Genomic DNA, 21,844 nt, shown 5'->3' on the forward strand with positions numbered 1-21,844 from the left:
TATATTTTATTTAATATGTCTTAAATATTATTCAACATTCAGTTGGCATAAGTACTTTCCCTTTTAGGTAATAATTTTTCCCTTTCCTTTTTCTTCTCTTCTCTTCCTTTCTCTCCTCCCCTCCCTAACCCAGCAAGAAGAATTTTAGTGAAAATTAGAGACTTTCCTGCCTGGGCGGTCATTGCATCTCTAGCTTCAGATCTCAGCCTCTTGTGTAGCTAGGATTACATGTGGGAGCCACTGGGGCCCAAGTCAGAAAATTGCTTTCTTTTTTGTGTGCATTAAACAAGCCAGTCTTACTCTAATGGCTTAAGAGTAAGAAAGAAGAAACTTACCAGTCACCATGTCACACATTATTTATGTTTTAACATAATCTTATCATACAAATAATTTTAATTCTCCTTAGTACTATGCACTGTCAAAATAGATAAGAATTCTAAAAACAAGTTCAATAAAATAGGTGACAAAGTATATTCAAGTAGCTAATCAGCTTTACTTGCACTATGTAACTTTTAGGGATAACATTGATTTGAACTAGAAGTAGAACTCTGTATAAACTGACAAATCTTTAAGGTCATACAGAATTCCAGCCCTTCATTCTCAATAAAATTTCTGTATCTAATTAATTGCTTGTAGTATTTAAGTGATTACCTTGGATAAATTCTGCCTTATGGTTTCGTCATCTCTCTTCACCACCTGCATCATTTCTTGGGCTCCAAGGTAGGCAGCATTAGCTACATTTAGCAAACAAAAAGCCAGATACTTAGAATGTGCAAAACAAACACAAACATGAATTAAGTTTTGTAAACTCACACATCTCCCCTTTTCAACAGGTCAAGTGCTGATATGAGATATTGGTAAGGCCATGAGAGAGACATATGCAGGTAACACATATGGCATCTGGAAACGAACAGATCTTGCTAAATTTAGTACATTTTTAATGTTGGGGATGGGCAAATACAAACAAACAAATACATAGTACAATGTGAGACCAAAATAAGCTAAGGAGATAGACTGTGCAGAAATGTGGTATCTATTTCATGTAAAGTACACTGGAGTGCCTCAAAGAGGGATGTCTGAACTAGATTGACATGAAAAGAAGGGGTTGGGCCAGCTAAACTGCGGGAAGAAACATTTCAGACAGAAAGGGCAGGGCAGACACTTTCTCTAGCTGAGGATTGTAGAAGCCCTATGCAGCTAAGGATAACTTTTAAGGGAGAAAGCTAGCATGGGTAGGGGATCTAGTTTGTTGTTCCCTCTCATAGTGGTGCTTGCCTGTGGTTCTCTCTCTGTTGTTTTGTTGAGTGTTGTTTTTGATGACTTCTTAAAGGAAAGCATACTAGAATACATATCCTGTATTTTCTTAGCCTACTTTCTTAAGTTGAGACTGGACCTTTAGTCTATAGCTATACATTAAGCAAGTGCAATACAAAGCTTTAAGTCCTATTTCCAAAGTCAGAATATCTTTGTTTTCCTAACAAAACATAAGGTATTTATAATAACTGAATGGATTAAAGCAACAGGAATTTGGTTACTACATTGCAGTTCATCCACTCAATTACTCTACTATACTCTATGGTGATGAATACAGAATGTCAAATACATATTTAAGAGTATCATAAAAAGGAGATTTTAAAAAATGCCTTGTGATCTCATTGTTGTAGAAACAGTGTATGGTTGGGATATGTATGAAAAGATGGAGAACAAAATAATCACAGTGATTATTTGTGGTTAATGGACTCTCAGGGGATTTGCTTGCCCTTCCTTTTACCTTCTTCCCTTCTACTGGTGACAGTGTTTCTTTTTTTCCTTTTGTACATTCTCTGTCTTTCTATAATTAATTATTTCATTAGTCATGCACAAAAATTCCCTTTTTCTTCAATAATCTATCAATGTTTGCAGATTTCCATCAAATTTGATTCCCAAGTAACCAACAGACCTAATAATTTGTCTATCACATCCTTCTTCCTGTACAGCCTTCCTTTTCTTTCTTTCTTTTTGCCTATCTTAAACTGATTGCTCTCCAAACTTGCTGCATAGCTGTCACCTGTGGGCTTTTCTGGACTAGATTCTTTGTTTTGCAGATTCTATCCATGACTGTCTTTCTTTGGTTTATTTTTTTCACTGAAGCACATTAGTTAGATTTTATAAATGTTTACATACCTAATTTTTTTGCATTGATTTATAGTTTGGCTGTGTATAGAAGTTTAAGCTAGGAATGGTCAACCCTCCACAATCTAGCATTCAAGGTTAGTGGTTACAATTCTAGTTTTTATGAATTTAACTACTTCCCTCAAATTCTTCCCACCTCCTTCATTCCTTTACTCTCAAGCTCAAGAACTCTTCTTAGTATCTTCATCTCAATTCTGTAGGAACACCAATTCATAGGAATTTTTAACATATTAGGGCCAGACACCTAGTCGGCTTATTTATTCCTGGACTCATTGAATTCATTTCTGAATGTTTCCGCCCCCCCCCCCCGCCCCCATTATTTCTTTGATAATTTCTTGTCCTATTTTCTCTACCTTTCTGTCTGGAACTTCTACTAGTAGGCTATTAGGCCTCAGAGATTCATTTGTTAAATTATGTTTTTCTTTTTTTCTTTTTTTGGGTCCGGTTGTGGGGTCTGAACTCTGGGTCTGGGCGCTGTCCCTCAGCTCTTTAACTCAAGGCTAGCGCTCTACCACTTGAGTCACAGCGCCACTTCCGGGTTTTTTCTTTTTTGCTTATGTGGTGCTGAGGAATCGAACCCAGGGCCTCAGGCATGCAAGGCAAGCACTCTACCACTGAGCCAACTTCCCAGTCCTAAATTATGTTTTTCTATAACCTTTCTCTCTTTCTATTTCCCTTATTCTCTAGAAGATTTCTTCAACTGTTTCTTCAGCAAAGATTTTCCTGTTCTTTTTCCATTTTCATAGCCTTTTTTCTTTGTTTTACAGATGTTTTGTCACCTTTCTGAGATTAAAGAGCTTTTAACAAATGTCTTCCCCCTGCTTTTTCCTGTTTGTTGCATTATCCATTTCCTTGGAGTCTTCCTTTCTTTGAGCCTGTATTTCTGTTTTGGTCTCTCTTATCTTGAGGAAATTCCTGATGTACTTGCATCATATAAAGCAATCTGCTCTTAAAGCAGCACCTGATTCTCTTTATCAGTCTTTAATTTTGATCCAGACTTAGATTACTTGCTTGCTGTTCAGAGCTACAAAATCATGAAGGACAACTGTCTTACTGATTTGAAAAGATTTCATTTAATAAACGTGTCTGGTAGATGTCCATATTTTCCTTCTGTGATAATTGTTTCCTATTTTTTCATGACAAATTGGTATACTATTATTTCTCCTTCAGAGATAGGAGCTATAAAGTTGAGGAAAAGCATCTTTTCATGTATCCTCCCTAGCTTTGACTTTCTGAAAGTCCAGATCCTATGTTCCTAGACCTGTGTTCACTTCTGGATAGAATTCTCCCACTGAGATACAGGCAGGATGCCAAGTTTCTTTTCTGTTACAGCAGGTCTTGATGGGCAGCCATCCATCCCCAGCAATTCTTTATAATGGGGTGGTCACTGAGTGACATGGATAGGCTAGCCTCAGCTGAGATTCTGCATTCTTGACCCAGTACTTCCAAAGCACTTTATCTGCAGTGTAGACTCATTTAGTCAAGAGGGTACACAGGACTTGTTCCTCTCCCTTCACTGTAGACACAGCCTGTTTGGGTTTTATTACCAACAGACTGAATGCCAAACAAGTGCTTTCTCCTACATGAAGTAAAAGCCCTACTGGCAGTCCTCATTAGTGCACTTTTCTCTTAGGTGGAATTTTCCCTATTGCAACTCAGGGCACTTGAAATCAACACAAAAAACATGGATAACTGACTACTGATAAAGCATTACTCTGTCATTGTAAACAGATTTATCCTTACCCTTTTTCAGAGATCCTATAATCAAGTCAATTCAATGTTTGTTTCTTGTATCAGAAACAGAAAATGTTTGCTAGAGCAACATACCTTTAATTAACCTTCCTATAAAGATGTCATTATAGATAGTCCAGAATCTACAAGGGGATTATGTTACAGAAGTTGGACTAAGTGAACCAAGTTGAACTTGGTACTTGTTTCTTCAAGGTGGTGGAGATAGGGATGGGGAAGGAAATTCCTATAGTAATACAGGCTTACATCTTACCTACTACCTAGATAACTATGATAACCTAGATAACTGATGCTAATATCAGATATCCTCCAAGGTCAGTTAGTCCTCTCTTATCACAGAAGACTGTACACGCAGTTTGAAACCTGGTGTGGTGTGGGAAGGCCCAACTTTGGTGCGTGGCAGCCATATGAGATGCTTTCTGGGCTGCCCACACCTATATATTTTGAAGTATACGGTTTTGTAGAATTAAATGTGCAGTTTTCATACCTTGTACTTGGCATTTTGTTAATAATAAAGTTTTATAGGAAATACTCCAGTCATTGTTACTGAAAAAATTTTGACTTTAAGCTGCTTATAAAAAAATCCTTATGAAATTTAACATATACAGTAGATTTCTATGAAATAAAAATGTTTTCGGAGATGGAAATCTCAACTGAATTTTGATTTCAAATGGAAATAACTTCACAGTTCTACTTCTAAATAAAATGGAGTAAGAGGGACAAGATTTGCCATCCTTCCTAAAAACAACTAAAAAAGTAAGACAAAATATATGAAAAAAAAGTTTTTGAGATTCTAGATAGTGGGCAAAGACAGTGATCTCGGAGAAAAGAGTAATCAATTATAGAGTAATAAAAGTATAGAGCAAAGTATAGAGCAATGAAATGAAAAGAATCACAAAGCACATGGATGAATATTGCAAACACTATGTATAAAAAAAGCCAGCCATAAGAGAATGTACATTAGGTAATTTGAATAGGGCAAAATTCAAAACCAGGTAAAATTAAATAATGTAACTAGATGTCAAGGTGGTAGTTACAGCTGGGAGTTCAGATCAGCAGAGGCAGAGGGGAGGCCTTTGGGATCTGTGCATTGGTGACTTTTTGGTGGGGTGATATTTATGGAATTCTGTTTTGTGACAATTCAGGTAAGTATACATTTGTGTTTTAAGCTTTTTTTGTTATTCTTAAATTAGAAAAAAAACTTAATTCAAATAATTTATAAGGAGTCTTATATTTCTGGAAACCAGTTCTTCATTGGGGAATGTATTAACTTTATTCTTATTGTTACTTATTTTGTCCTGCTAATATCCCATCTAAATATGTAATAATAATAATAATATATAAAAAGCACATAATACTATTTCCTTTTTCAGTAATTGCTCTGAAGAAGCCACCTTTGTCATTCTTCAAAAATGCTCATAATGCAATTCTGTGCTCAGAAATAATAATACCAAATAGAAGTGTAATTTCCTAAGTGGAAAACACATTTCTCTTGGCAACAACGGTTAACAACATTCCTGGAAATACAGCAGAATTCAGAGCGCTTCAAGGACCATAGTGAAGGAAATGTTTAGTACCAGGAGTAATGGAAATAAAAACATGGAGAGGGAATGATTTATAAGAACGCAAATTGCTTATTTTCCTTCACTAAAAATCTAAACACAGGTATAAAAAAGACTTGGAGGAGTCTAAAATTCACTTGCTACTATCATCATCTAACACCTAAGGTATTCAACATATGGATGTTGTGATGGGACATCAAATGAGAGCAGGAGCTGAGAAGTTCAGGATAGCTGAAAAGTGAGGATTAACATTTGAAGCTCAACAGGGCCTTCATCTCACATTTCAAATGTTTTCACTGCTATTTTCCCCAAGTGGTACATAATCAATGCCAGAAGGCTGTCTTCTGTCCTTCCCATTGTCTATTTTGATGCCATTTTGTCAGCCTAGAAAAATCCCAAGTCCTTTTCAGATCCAAGCTCATGTATGTTCTTCTGTTACTTATCTAGGTAGAACTGATCTCTCCTAAGTATCATTCCCACCCTGTGTCTGTTTTTATGATATTCCTTCCATGATACAGTAAACACTTTTCACATTTGTCCCCTGTAATGTACTCCAGTAACTCAAAGGCATTTCATTCATTTTCTCCTGTGTTGGAGCTAGTTCTAGCTTCATTGCATATGTGTGTGAGGAAGAATTGTTAAAATAAATAGGAATGGCCTGAAAGTGGCAGTTGGTCAAGTGTTTTGAAGAGGTGTAGAGAGGAAAAGTTTGCTGCATGATTTGAAGTGGTCCTTAGCTGACATCACAAGAACTAGATGCTGAAGTACGCTCATACTTGATAAGCCAACCTAGAAGGTAGTAGTGTATAAGTGGCATAAATTACAGGAAAGAGGGCAACTTTAAAAGTTTTTCTTGAGATTAACCAGAAACTAGTTTACATGAACACAAAGCATCCAGGGACAATGTAAGCAATAAGTAATAATAATTAATAAGGACTAATTATTATAAATACATGTGCTAGGTGCCGGTGGCTCACACCTGTAATCCTAGCTATTTAGGGGGCTAAGGACTGAGATCTGAGGATTGCAGTTCAAAGCCAGCCCTGGCAGGAAAGTCCGTGAGACTCTTTTTTTTTTTTTTTTTGTCGGTCGTGGGGCTTGAACTCTGGGCCTGGGCGCTGTCCCTCAGCTCTTCAGCTCAAGGCGAGCGCTCTACCACTTGAGCTACAGCGCCACTTCCGGTTTTCTGGTGGTTTATTGGAGATAGGAGTCTCATGGTCTTTCTTGCCCGGGCTGGCTTTGAACCGCGATCCTCAGATCTCAGCCTCCTGAGTAGCTAGGATTACAGGCGTGAGCCACCAGCGCCCGGCCCGTGAGACTCTTATCTCCAATAAATCACCAGAAAACTGCAAGTGGCACTGTGGCTCAAGTGGTAAAGTGCTACCCTTGAGTTGAAGAGCTGAGGGACAGTGCCCAGGCCCAGAGTTCAAACCCCATGACCAAAAAAAAATTATATACTGCAAGATTATATAAGGAGCTGCATAAATAAGATCATAAAGCAAAACATAGAGATGGAAAGTCAAACTAGTACAATTTCCAAGTAGAATGCCCTGGTATTTTATTTTGCCTTCATATTGGTAGAAAAGATCAACGGTGCTAAAGCAAAGGAATTCCTATAGATGGTCACAGTTTAATCAGGACAGGTGAATTGTGGAGATAGGAAATTTGCCATATATGGCTGTGTATATTGCAGTGAAAAATGTGATTGTTATGCTCTATTCTGGCAAAGATATTTCTAGGCACTTTGAACTTCTTTAAAAGGGTTGACAGATTCTATACGTACAAAATAATCCAAGTAAAACTTCATCTCTTTTAAAACTTCATCTCATTTCGAGATTTGGTAGATATGAAATGGGTTTGGTATACTCATCTCCATGATGGAAGAGTGGCTGGGGAAAGACTAAAAGAAGTGACAGAGTAAAGTTTTTATTTGGATGTGGCTCAGTGGTAGAATGCTTGTCTAGCATGTGCAAGGCCCTAGGTTTGATTTCTAGCACCACAAGAAAATTTTTATTTTAAGTGAACTTTAAAGTTAATAAAGTACACTAGTCACTATGGGAATTGAGATGGACTCTAGTATGAATAGGGATATCTAGACATGCTTTCAAAACAAGCAGCAATTAGGAAATAAACTACAGACCCTAATCTGAGGTTATCACACCAGAGCCTGTGAAGTCCAATGACATTCTGGGGAAATGAGGCTATGGTATTTTAATTACAGTGGATTTCAGTCAGAGATTGGGGTGACATGCCTGAATGAGGTGTTGGGAGGTGATTTACTTATAAAAAGATGAGTCTCAAGACTGTCTTGAATTTGAACTGTAGTAGTGTACAATGTATACTTAGTAGTATACAATATACTTCTCCAAAAGCCAGCAACAAACCCCCTCAGTTCCCGTGACTGCTTCTACTTAGACATGAAAGACAAAACAATGACTTCCTGGCTTCTAGTTTATAGAAGGAATATTCTGGGAAAGAATCTCTCCCTCCTTCTTTCCTCTCTTCCCTAGGCTGACCTCAAGCTCAACATCTTCCTTAGCCTCTGGAGAGATGGGATTACAATCATGTGAGTCTTTTCTTTATTAATAAGTCAAAGGTAATCAGGGACAAGCCTTTTTTTCTCTCTTGTTCCCTTCCTTTCTTTCAGTGTTATACGGGAGGCACAAGGTTGCAAGAGGAATCATGTGACTATGAGATACTGAGCAGGAAGAAGCCTAGATACTAAAGGATAACAGCGTGGAAATATAGAAAACCCACATCTCTGAAGGCCCAGTGGGACATTTGTTTACTTCAGTCTCAACCGCATACAGCTATATGCTTTGGCCACTGTGATTTAGTTTTCTGTTAACTACAGTCAAACTCAATCCCAGCAGATGAAAAGTGAAAATATGTCCTTTACATTTTCTGGGTGTTTGTGGAGATGTTCTGCTTACCTTCCACAAGATTCTGATATTGAATATGGGAGGAGGGTGGCATCATGGCATATCTATACACATCCACAGCTTCCCTGGGAGAAGGTAGAAGTAGTAGCTGACTATAAAAGAGATTTTCCAAGTACCCTTCTCAAAATCTGCCCATCTCAGAGATGGCAAGATTAGCTAGGAATGCTTGAGTCAGGCAAAGGTGCACCGTGGCAGGATTAGGGACATATTTAAGACTGGAAGATCCTGGAGACATGAGCAGCAGCTAAGTAAGCAGAGATTAAAAATGACAGAGAAACTTGGTCAGAGCAAGGTGAGAAGTCAGAAAGGCATCAGACAGGAGGAGTCTGTCCGAAGATTAAGCCAAACTAGAAATGTAGGTAAAGCTGCTGAACAAGGGAAAACTGTTTAGTAATTCCTTATTATCTTTTTCAGCTTGTTTTCCATCTTTTCCAGTGGTGCCAGATGTGGCTTTTAAGAAAGTAGAAACTAGACACAGAAAAGTTCTTTCATTCTAAAAGTTCTTTATGATTTGGAAAAATGTTTCTTATTCATTTATTTTATTATGCTTCTCTACGGCTGGGCTTCTGGTTGTTAGGGTCCTCCTTTCAGTCTGTAGACAGATACTTTACTCAAATGACAGTGTGTTCACCACAGTGAAGAGTACACAACTAAAGGGATTTAAAAAACTCTTTAAGCTGGAAGATAATGTAAAAACATAAGCAAATATCAACATACATGGTATCTATATATGAAGCTTGTATAAGGAAACTTGCTAAACACTATTAAACAATGGAGGGGGATGGGGAAAGAACAACAGATGAGCTTAATCTGACTAAATCATAATATGTGTATGTGTGAATATGATGTGCATATATTATCATGATGAAACCCCTTTGTACAATTAAACACTCTAAAAATGAAATGAAAAAAGAAAATGAAAACAGGCTACATTGGGGGGCAGATACAAGAGGGAGTAGAGTGGGCCACAAAAGAAGTTAAAGGAAAGTGATCGAAATACTTTGTATACATGGAAAATAGAAACAGAATATATAGAAAAATGAAAATAGAACAATAAAACCTGTTCAAATTGTGTTAAGAAGGGAGGAGGGCAGATAAGGGAGAGCTAGAAGAGGGAAGTTCGACTGAGTTACATTGTAGGTATGGAAATGCTACAGTGAAACCTTCACTTATACAACTAAGATGCTAATATAAATCTTAATAAAGAATAAAAACAATCAAAATTTCATTTAGAAAAATAGTAAGATATTAGCATGTCTTAGTTTTAGACAAGTGATGCTATCTCAGCTCCATATCTAGTCACCTTTGGTTTTAAATCTAATACAATACAATTTTTTCCTCATTCCTGGATTTTAGGCTGTTTCTATATATCATTAAACATTGCAGTTGGGTTTCATAAACAGATTTCACAAGCTTCTCATTTAAATGAGTGAATAGTTAACATGGGATTCTGAGTTCTTGTTAAAAAAATTATTCTGGAACTGGATTAAAATATTCCAAGAACTCAAGGATTTGTGATTCTTTTAGTGAAGCTTGTGTTGTTAGCTTGCTAAACAGTTCAGTCATTTTATATTATTGTAAATGTTTAAAAATGTTATTTCCACATTAAGTTTAAGAATGATTAAAGTTTCATTTAAAAGAAGGTATTCAATGAGGTAACATAACCCTATATCTCTGTGCTATGTTTTTCTAGTTAGGTAACTGAAAGGAACTAAAACACCAATTTAGCTGAATGAAAAGACCTTCGAATATTTTAAAAAGTTAATTATTTGACCTGTGATACTGCTGAGCTAAAATATATTTTCTTTTACTTTGATCAGAAAATCCAATTTAGCTGTCTTGGAAAGTCTATTTCTCATGAAATGGAATAACATCTATTTTAATGAAAATATGTAGTAGCAAACATTCCAGGATTGAGATTACAGAGGAGAAAATCCATGTTCTTTAAAATAACTTTTAAAACAATCTAGTTACAGAATTTATCCTCATGAATTCTCTGGCAACTAACTTAGAGCTACTCTTCTCTTAATGCTGGCTAGAAAATGATGTTTTACTTACTCATATTGGAGAAGATTATCTAGCTTCAGCCTACAAGAAAGGATGGGGCATCTTTGCCAAAGAACAGCAGCACTAGACATATTTGAATAGTTTGGTTCTTGAAGTTTTCAGACTTTATACCAACAACAACAACAAAAAAATGAGTGCATAAAGAATACAGAAAAAGTTTCTATCTAGATCAGGCAGGACTTATTATCCACTATTTGGACTTGCAAATTTCCTCCATTTGTTTCCGCAAGATCTGTACTGAAGCACAGACATTACATAATGTGCAAACACTGCAAGGCCTCCTAGGAGTCAAGCTGGCAAGCTAAAGGTCACCGTCTGGATGTCAGGCCATAGAGGAACCGGTCTGTGGGAGGAATGTCCTGCTGCACCCAACAGGACCACTGGGAATAAACTCTGACTTGGTCTTCTTTTTTCCTGACAACTCTTCTCCTCATGTCACCTGAAAACTATGCCACCAGCTAATGTGGCTTGTAAATCCTGGCTGCCTTCACCATTCACAGCAGCAAAAGCTCTGGTAGAGCCCACTAATCACTACAAGGGTGAAGGTCTTTCATTACAAGCAATGTTCTCTCTCAGCCAGACCTTCATCCACTTGAAGTAAGCAAGGTACTAGGAGTCACTTAGGAATGCCTGGGATATGGTTGGTAGCTGTAATGATTGTTGCAAGAGAAGGCAGGGTGTGACTGAGGATTCCGGTGGGACAAACTAGGGACTAGGATGGTTGAGATGCTTGCTTAATGATCAGCCAATAGTCATGCCTAGGAGAAAAAGAACATCTAATTCAGGCAGTTAGAATATAGTGGTCTTCTATCCCATTGAAGAAAATAAAAGTCCTTAGCTGGAAAATGCTTTTCATTTTTATTCAACTTTTAAGACAATTGTAGATGCACTTGTAAAGTACAAGAAATTCAGAGACATGGCTGTGCAACCTTTACTCAGTTTCTCCAAATGTAACATCTTATAAAACTGTAGAAAATATACACTGTGGAATAATAATACATTAATACAATGAGGTTACAAAGTAATTCAGTTGTCTCTCTCTCAGTCTGAGACTAAGTCTCACTATGTAGCCCAGGCTGGCTTTAAATTCTTGACTTTCCTGCCTCAGATTCCTGACTGCTGGGATTATAGGCATGTACCACTATGTACAGCCTAAAGATCTCTCTTATTGCTCTTTTATAAATGCACTCACTTCTGTCTTTGCCTTTTTTCATTTTGAAGCCTTAACAACCACTACTTTGTTCCCTATTTATAGTTTTATCATTTCATGAATTCTGTGTACATGACATGCTATATCTATGTTGCTTTTTATTTTTTTCCTCACAGAGCATAATTCTCTAGAAACCCATCCATGTTTTGTGTGGATTACTAATATATTCCTTTCTGTTTCTGAATAGTGTTCTGTGGTATGATTCTACCATAGTTTAACCATTAATCCACTGAAAGATATCTGGGTTATTTCCACTTTGGTGCTATTATGGTTAAAGCTACTATGGAATTCAAGTAGGTTTTTGTAATGTAAGCATTCTTTGAACAGGGATGAAAACAAGGATGCTTTGGTATTATTAGACCTGTGATCTCATTTAAACCTTTTTTTTTTGCCGGTTGTGGGGCCTGTACTCTGGGCCTGGGCGCTGTCCCTCAGCTCTTCAGCTCAAGGCAAGCACTCTACCACTTGAGCTACTATAGCGCCACTTGCTTTTTTTTTTTAAAGGGAAAGACTCATCTATAAGAAATTTCCATTTGATACCAAGTCTCCTGTTTGTGCCAGGAAGATGATTCTGGATCAGTAGAGGCTCTGTTAATAGACAGGGAACAACTTATACCTATACAACAAACCTTTCCTTTGCTTAATTTCTTTTTCTGGGCACCTGCCCATTCCTGAATTCCTACATCCTTTGGTTTGTTTCGTATTTCAGCCTGAATTCAAGGCCATCTCTTTGAAATGTACTCATTTCTCTGTGAATCTATGTGTATATAAGATGTTCATGTTCGTAAATTTATACCTTTATTTTATTAATCTGTCTTTTGTTGCAAGAGTCTGTTACAACTAAGAACTATAAGGGTAGAGATTTGTTTTTTTCCCCCTCCCCTTTCCTGAACCTTTGGCTGAAGACAGATGATGATTTCTTTGTCTCTGGCATTTCTGGGTTGCTGGCTTCATGTCTAGGATATATGCAATAAAAAAGGAAAAATGAGATCTTATGACTTTTTTGAGCCTTAGGTCTCAAGGTCCTAACATAGCCTATCTTTTTCCCCCTCCACCTTACAAAATCTTCTTATGCTTGTTTAACCTAGAATATTGATAGTCTTTACTACGTAGCAGGAGAAATGGGAAATTTGTATTTATACCCTATTCCCTAAAGCATAATTTCTAGGAAAAATAAAAGCCTTTAATAGAGAGTACTTTTAAAAATCCTCTGGAAAGATACAAGGAAAATGTCAAAGAGGGAAGCTGTGAGGAAAATTAAAATGGCCTTACTGAAATATAAGTGGAAAGTTTCACATACAATTATCACAGGTACGTAGAAATTGCTTTTGTTAAAAATAATGAACTCCTCACTTAGGCCTATCAGTTAACTAAAAGCAGGATAAAAACCTCAAATTGCTGCTTTCCTTCCTCATTTGTCTCTGATCGAGTCTTTCTCTCCTGTAGCCATCTTGTCTTCTGGGACTAACATCTTTATGACAAAGGAACAAAAGTCTCCCCAAGGAACAGCAGAGGGCCACAGGACAGACACACCCTTCTCCAAGCCAGCAGTAGTAATAATCTTGTTTCCCTCAAGTGATGACAATGGTAACGATGTCTCCAGAAACCCTTACAGAACTGAGAAATCAATTAGACTACATCTGAACTACTACTGTTTAATCATATCTACCTTTTGCCCCTTGCTCCCTGTCCTGATTCTTCTATTTAGCCTAAATCTCATGTTTGTATCTTTACCAATACACAATCTCTCTCCTCCCCCTCCCCCCTTCCTTCCTCCATCTCTCTCCCTCCCTTTCTTGGTCCTTTTGGAATCTGATCTCAGTGCTTACACTTGGCTGGGTTGTACTCTATCCTTGACCCAAGATTCCAGGCCTTTTAAAAATGGTTATTTTTGAGAAAGGGTCTTGAGAAGTTTTCTGCCTGGGCTTAAAGCATTATGCATAGTAATTCTGCTCTCTACCTCCTGAGACAATTTCTATGTCTGTCTGAGCCTTGCTTCACTTTCTTTCTATTTCATCCTTTTCTACCACAATGCTAAGGCTATATTCAAAAACAGGAGTTGAGGAGAGAATGGAGAGGAAAACCAAATTGTGAATAGAAAATGTAATATTGAGTCTTGTATTTACAATAACCACATTTGGAAAAAATGTCTATCATATTTACCTCTACAACTGGAGAGGCACAGAAGTGACTTAATTTTAGATTCACTATACATATGATCTTGTGGCATTCTTAAGATGGATAATGATGCTAAACTTCGGGAGTCCTGGCTTTACCAGTAACTAGGATAAAAAGACAACAGGAGCAGCAATAGTGAAAGGTGACAGTTTGCTTGAATTAGAACACTATTCACTAATTGTGTGAATGAGCTAACAACACCTTAGTTTCTCCATCTGTAAAATGGGAACTATAGCAATCCTAAATCTTAGTTCCTCTGGAGATCATAAGTAAAAGCTTGAAACAGTGCGGTTAACTATGCTTACAATGACTGTTGGGGTATTGGAGGCCTGTTACAAATAAAATACTAGATAGATAGAGCATATATTACTGCATTTAATTCTGGAATAATATTTTGAAGTATGGGGCATTATTATCCTCACTTTTATAGATTAAGAAATTAGGATTATTTTATTATGAAAATCATTTATGGATATAGGATGTTATCTAAAAATATAGATTACATTCTTGAAGTAACTTTTGGGGATAAAAAAAATAAAGTTCCAATTTTCCAAAATAGACCACTTTTTAGGTCACAAAGCAAACTTGTCCAAATTCAGAAACATTGAAGTTATACCTTGCATTCTCTCAGACCACAATGGAATAAAATTAGAACCTAACACCAAAAGCCACCAAAGAAAGTCCTATAACATATGGAGACTGAACAACACACTGTTGAATCACCAGTGGGTCATGGAAGAGATTAGAAATGAAATTCAAATGTTCATGATATTCAACAAAAATGAACACACAAATTACCACCTCCTCTGGGACACAGCAAAGGCAGTACTCAGAGGCAAGTTTATAGCTTAGAGTTCCTACATCAACAAATTGGAGAGATATAAAACCAACAATTTAATGAGACAGCTGAACCTCCTTGAAAAAGAGCAGCAAGATAAACCCCAATCCAGTAGACAGAAAGAAATAATTAAAATTAAATCAGAATTAAATTAATTAGAATCCCAAAAAACCATAGAAACAACAAAACAGAGTGGGTTTTTCAAAAATATTAACAAAATTGGAAGTGGCGCTGTAGCTCAAGTGGTAGAGCACTCGCCTTGAGCTGAAGAGCTGAGGGACAGCGCCCAGGCCCAGAATTCAAGCCCCACGACCGACAAAAAAAAAAAAAAAAAAAAAAAAAAATTAACAAAATTGACAGACCCTTAGCAAATCTTATCAGAAAAAGAAGAGAACACACCCAAATAAATAAACTCAGAGATGAGACTGGAAACATCACCATAGAAACAACCAAGATTCAGAACATTATAAGGGACTACTTCTCAAACCTTTATGCTAATAAGTTTGAGAACTTGACAGAAATGGATCTTTTCCTAGCAAATATCAACATGCCGAAACTAAACCAAGATGAGTTAAACTATCTTAACAGGCCTGTATCAAGCACTGAAATAGAAACAGCAATAAGAGACCTCCCATCTAAGAAAAGCCCAGGATCAGATGGATTTACAGTGGAATTCTACAAGGCCTTCAAAGCAGAGCTCACACCAATACTCCTCCAACTCTTCAATGAAACTGAGAGAGAAAGTTCACTACCGAACTCATTCTATGAAGCCATCATAACCCTCATCCCCAAACCAGGCAGGGACTCATCAAAGAAAAAGAACTATAGATCTATTTCTTTGATGAACACTGATGCAAAACTTCTCAACAAAATTTTGGCCAATCGACTTCAACAATTCATCCAAAAAAATCATACACTATGATCAAACAGGATTCATTTCAGGGATGCAAGGCTGGTTTAATGTATGCAAATCAATTAATATAATTCATCACATCAACAAGAGCAAGGATAAGAACCACATGGTTATCTCAATAGATGTAGAAAAGGCATTTGACAAGATCCAACACCCCTTTATGATGAAGGTTCTGGAAAAACTAGGAATCCAGGGAACATTCCTCAATATAATAAAGGCTTTATATGACAAACCTACAGCCAGCATTATACTTAATGGTGAAAAACCATTTCTTCTTAACTCAGGAACGAGACAAGGATGTCCCCTCTCTCCACTTCTCTTCAATCTAGTATTAGAATGCCTAGCTACAACAATAAGCCAAGATAAAAACATAAAAGGGATCCAAATAGGGAAAGATGAAGTAAAACTCTCCCTCTTTGCAGATGACATAATTTTGTATTTAAAGAATTCCAGTCTCCACTCCCAAAATACTCAAGATGATTCAAAACTTTGGCAAAGGAGCAGGGTATAAAATTAACCTTCAAAAATCAATGGCTTTCTGTAAGCAACACTGAGAAAAGCGTGGCTGAAATCAGGAAGGCAACTCCATTCGTAATAAATAAAATAAAATACCTAGGACTTAACAAAAGCAGTAAAGGACCTCTATGATGAAAACTTTAAAAACTTGAAAAAGGAAATCAAAATAGAACTTAGTGCAAAAACTCCCATGCTCCTGGATTGGAAAGATCAACATCATGAAAATGGCAATACTTCCCAAGGCTATCTACAAATTCAATGCAATACCTATCAATATTCCAACCTCATTCTTCAAGGAAATAGAAGAGGCAATCCAAAAATTCATATGGAACAATAAAAGACCCTGAATAGCAAAAACGATCCTTAACAGAAAGAACAGTACTGGAGGAATACCAAATTTCAAACTCTACTAAAAAGCCATTGTAATCAAAACAGCTTGGTTACTAGCACAAGAACAGACCTCAGGACCAACGGAATAGAATTGAAAGCCCAGAAATGAACCTACAGACATATAGCCATCTAATCTTTGATAAGGGAGCTAAAAAAAATAGAATGGAAGAAAGACAGCCTCTTCAGTAAATGGTGCTGGCAAAATTGGTTAATCACTTGTAGAAAACTAAAGCTAGATCCTTATGTATAACCCTACACCAAAATCAACTCCAAATGGATCAAAGACCCCGGAGTCAAAGTAAACACTCTGAAAACATTACAGGATGGAATAAGAGAAACCCTAGGTCTCCTTGGCACAGGCTGAAATTTTCTTAATAGAGACCCAGAAACACAACAAATCAAAGAAAGGTTGGACAAATGGGATTGCATGAAATTGCAGAGCTTCTGTATGGCAAAGGACATAGCTAGCAAGATCAATAGAAAGCCCACGGATTGGGAGAAGATCTTCACTAGCCATATAACGGGTAAGGGTCTCATATCTAAAATATACCTGGAACTCAAAAAGTTAAATCCTCCCAACAACAAATCCTCAAAGAAACAACTGCCCAATAAATAAGTGGGCTAAAGACTTAAAGAGAGACTTCTCTGAAGAGGAAGGAAGGATGGCCAATAGACATGAAGAAATGCTCAAACTCCCTAGCCATAAAAGAAATGCAAATCAAAACAACATTGAGATACCACCTCACCCTAGTTAGAATGGCTATAATCAAGAACTCTAATAACAACAGATGCTGGAGGGGATATGGACAGAAGGGAACCTTACTTCATTGTTGGTAGGAGTGTAAACTTGTTCATCCACTTTGGAAAGTAGTATGGAGGTTCCTCAAAAGACTCCACATAGAGCTCTCCTATGACCCAGCAATCCCACTTTTGGGCATTTACCCAAATGATCACAAACAAGACCATACTAAAGCTACCAGCACAACTATGTTTATTGCAGCATTATTTACCATAGCTAAGATGTGGAACCAACCCAGATGCCCCTCAGTAGATGAATGGATCAAGAAAATGTGGTATATATACACAATGGAATTTTGTGCCTCCATCAGAAAGAATGACATTGTCCCATTTGTTAGGAAAAGGAAAGACATGGAAAAAATTATATTAAGTGAAGTAAGCCAGGCCCAAAGAAACCTAAGTCCCTTAGCAGAAAAGGTCAGATAAGTTGATGTTAGGGGAAATGAACCCCAAGATAAGTATTCAAATGTTTTTTCTTTCCTGCGATTGTTTCTAATATATTTATAAGATGATTTCTTTGTTGCTTTGTATGTCCCTCCCCCACAGTATAACCCCTGCTTTCATTGTATTTGATGCTGGTATAATTTGTGGAGGGGAAAGGCAAAAACAAACCATTTAAATAGGGATACAGGTGGACCCATTGCAACAGTGAGATGTATAAGTCCTTATGTGGAAAAAAACGAACTTTACAACTTTGGCCTGGGGGTGGGGGGGAGTGGGATGGGAAGGGATAGGAAGGAGAAACAAAGGAAGAGGCAACAATGCTTGATAAGAAATGTACTCATTACCTTGCCCATGTAACTGTAACCCCTCTGTATGGTATTTTCACAATAAAAAATTAAAAAACAATAAAGTTCCAAAAATACTTCCTTGCACATTCAGAAAATATATTCAGCAAAGCACCCAATATTAAAATATATTACAATGGTGATTATTTATTCATTTTTAAAAATACAGACTTCTCCAAAAATTACTTAAAGGAGAAATAATGGGCCTGATTTTCTCAGGCTGTTTTTGCAAAATGGTAAACTAATAGGGCACACCCAGGATTTCTGTATGGGTTTCAGACCTGCTGTACACTATCCACTGAATGCTTCTCTCCATGTTTGCAGTGGAGTGGAAAATAAGAAGTGTAAGATTAAAAGAAAGCTAGCTATCATTCAATTTTGAATTTTCTTTATTTCTAGTCTTAAACTTTTGGAGGAAAAAAATTCAGCAATGGCTTGCTGGGATTTTATCAACTGTCTGAGCTTATTCTGCTACTATTTCCTTATATAACTTGATGGGTGAGGTTGAGATAGATGCAGGGTGGGAGAATGATGAAAGGGATGAAACTGATCAAGATGCATTGCACACATAAAATAATACGTTAAACTGAAACGTTTCTGCCTAATTATTCAAAGATTTTTTATCATCTTTTGCTTACCGAAGCAGAACGGCTGTAATATTTCTTGTGGCAAGCATTCACGCTTCATGTTCATGAGATGAAGGCTCATTTTGATCACCAAGGACTTGATTATCTCAGGACACAGTTTAAGTACAAAGTAGCCAGGAACGTAGAATATATAGCGAAGCCAGCACAATATTGGAGTGGCAATCCTGCCATTGGGTGACTCAGATAATCGTTCAATTGTTGGGAACAGCAGAAAGGTGTGAAAGACCTACAATAAAGAAACACACTTTGATGAGATGTTTTCTTAGGGGATATGCCACTGCTTTATTGTTTTCCTATATTCTACTGACAACTGGGTTTTAAACTATGACTACAGAATAAGGAGAACCACCATTAACTACCCTCTCATGCCATAAAGCATGAGGATGATATTTGCTATATTAGAGCTAATTTTTAGGAAGAAGAACCAGATTCCCAGAAAACTCTGAGATTATGACAAAAAAACCTCATGATTCCTTGAAGGATTGCTAAAAACACAATTAATGTACTACTTTACTAGTTATACCAGTTCAACTACTGATGATACCAGGAGCAAACAGAGCCATATGAAACACTCCATCACCAACCCAGCATTGCTTTTGCCAGTGGTACTTAGTTCACTTCTGAAAAGCTGTTTTACTCCTTAATTCTACCAGCAAGAGTCATCTTTTAACATCTTGCAACAATGGTTTGATCTTAATAAAGTGCTACCTAGATATAAGGAAATGGAGGATTTCTACCTACATAGGAAAATGTTTAAAGAGAAAAATATTTGTTCAACACAATCTGTTAAGACAGTACAATATATATTTTAACAAACTGACAGAAGAAAAAGCATCAGCAAAACCATTTGAAGTCTAACATTACTTACCATATTATCATTTTGAAGTTAATATATACAAACAAGTTCTATGGGGATGAGAAAAGTCAAAATAGTTAAACATAACTGCTATTAATAATCTAAGTGGAATAGATGAATAACACGAAAAGATTGCAGAACAGGAAATGAGACTGAATATAATATTTTTATCTTTTCTAAAAGACACATTTCAAACTGTTAAGTATAGCACACATAAAGTAAAGTACATAAAGTATAAGTATGATGTAACAACTAACTATAAAATGAGGTTAGATGAGAGGAGTGAAATAGTCAGAAGTTCTGCTTGTATATCTGTTCATTACAATTCCTTTCTCTGCTCATAGGTGAAGTAACCATTCCTTCCTATCAATATTTGTCATCTCAATGATATACCGACTTCCTTATATTGTTTCACACCAAAACTTATTTTCTTCCGTGTGTGTGTGTGTGTGTGTGTGTGTGTGTGTGTGTGTGTGTGTGTGTGTGTGTGTGTGTGTGTGTGTGTGTGTGTGTGTGTGTGTGTGTGTGTGTGTGTGTGTGTGTGTGTGTGTGCGTGCGCGCGCGCTGAGGCTTAAACTCAGGGCTTAGGCACTATTCCTGAACTTCTAGGCTCAAGGCTAGCACTCTACTATGGTAGCACTCTAGGACAGCTCCACTTCTGGATTTTTGGTGGTTAACTGGGGATAAGATTCTCATAGACCCCCACGACTGACCCCCTCACCCCCCCCAAAAAAAAGATTCTCATAGACTTTTCTGGCCTTGTGGGCTTTGAACTGTGATGCTCAGATCTTAGCCTCCAGAATAGTTAGGATTACAGGTGTGAGTCACCAGTGACCAGCTAATTCTTGTTGATGAATCTCATGAAAATACAATCACACCACATGCTTTTGTGGTTTTACTTCTTTCACTAAACTTTGTAAGATTTATCTATGTTGCATACCTGTTTATCTTTGCTACAGCTTATAGCATAGGATTTACCAGAAGTTGTTTTACTGATAGATACTTCGTTTCCAAATTTTATGCAGACCTGAATTTCTGACCTATATTATTTTCCCTCTAAAGAACTTTAGTCATTTCTTGGAGGGCAGATACTGACAACAAATTACTTCAATATTTATTTGTTTTAGAAAGTCTTTGTTTTTCCTTCACTTTTGAAGGATAATTTCACAGGGCACAGAATTCTAGTTTTTTCTTTCTTTTCGCCACATTAAATGTTTCACTCTAATCAGTTTGCATGGTTTCTGAGAACTGTTCCTTTGTTCTTTCTCTTTAAGGAACTTGTTTTTCTCCTCTGTCTTATTTCATCAGAATGTTCAGTTTTGATTTCTTGTAGTTAAAAAAATGATGTCATTCTTATTTGTGTTTATATGTATATATAGTCAATGAGCACATCAATTTGCATGAGAAAGACAGAGAGGAATGTTCTTTTTTTTTTTTTTTAATTGTGAAAATGCCATACAGAGAGGTTACAATTACATGGGCAAGGTAATGAGTACATTTCTTATCAAGCATTGTTGCCTCTTCCTTTGTTTCACCTTCCCATCCCTTCCCATCTCCCCCCCCACCCCTGTCCCTGTCCCCTCCCCCCCATCCTCCCACCCCTGGCCAAAGTTATAAAGCTCGTTTTTCCGACCTAATGTCTTGTACATCTCATTGTTGCAATGGGTTCACCTGTATCCCTATTTAAACAATTTGTTTTTTCCCTTCCCCTCCACAAATTATACCAACATCAAATACAGTGAAAACAGGGCTTATACCATGGGGGAGGGACATACAAAGCAACAAAAAATCATCTTATCAATATGTTAGAAACAATCACAAGAGAGAAAAAAACATTTGAGTCCTTATCTTGGAGTTCATTTTGCCTAACATCAACTTATCTGACCTTTTCTGCTTGACTCATATATATACTAGATATTGCAAATAAGGGAAACCATGGGACCTATGTTTCTTTGGGCTTGGCTTACTTCACTTAATATAATTTTTTCCAAGTCTTTCCATTTCCTAACAAATGGGGCAATGTCATTCTTTCTGATGGAGGCATAGAATTCCATTGTGTATACATACAACATTTTCTTGATCCATTCATCTACTGAGGGGCATCTGGGTTGGTTCCACATCTTAGCTATGGTAAATAATGCTGCAATAAACATAGTTGTGCTGGTAGCTTTAGTGTGGTCTTGTTTGTACACATTTGGGTAAATGCCCAAAAGTGGGA

General features: G+C 37.0%; 1 protein-coding gene across 5 annotated transcripts in view; it reads right to left on the bottom strand.

The window, feature by feature from the left end:
• The window catches only part of Ldah (lipid droplet associated hydrolase), a 90,489-nt gene that overhangs the window by 15,077 nt on the left and 53,568 nt on the right, over positions 1-21,844 (bottom strand). For 4 of the 5 annotated variants that reach the window (XM_070025067.1, XM_070025065.1, XM_070025066.1 and 1 more), the window contains exons 5-6: positions 18,762-18,996; positions 652-734 (exon numbers count right to left, since the gene is read on the bottom strand). In XM_070025067.1, coding sequence (XP_069881168.1) covers positions 652-734; positions 18,762-18,996 — 318 coding nt within the window. The remainder of the gene's footprint in view (positions 1-651; positions 735-18,761; positions 18,997-21,844) is intronic. The other variant, XM_070025069.1, reaches the window with a different exon arrangement.

This window comes from Dipodomys merriami, unplaced genomic scaffold (genome assembly GCF_024711535.1).
Source record: "Dipodomys merriami isolate MVZ:Mamm:240054 unplaced genomic scaffold, mDipMer1.0.p SCAF_17, whole genome shotgun sequence".
Taxonomy (NCBI): domain Eukaryota; kingdom Metazoa; phylum Chordata; class Mammalia; order Rodentia; family Heteromyidae; genus Dipodomys; species Dipodomys merriami.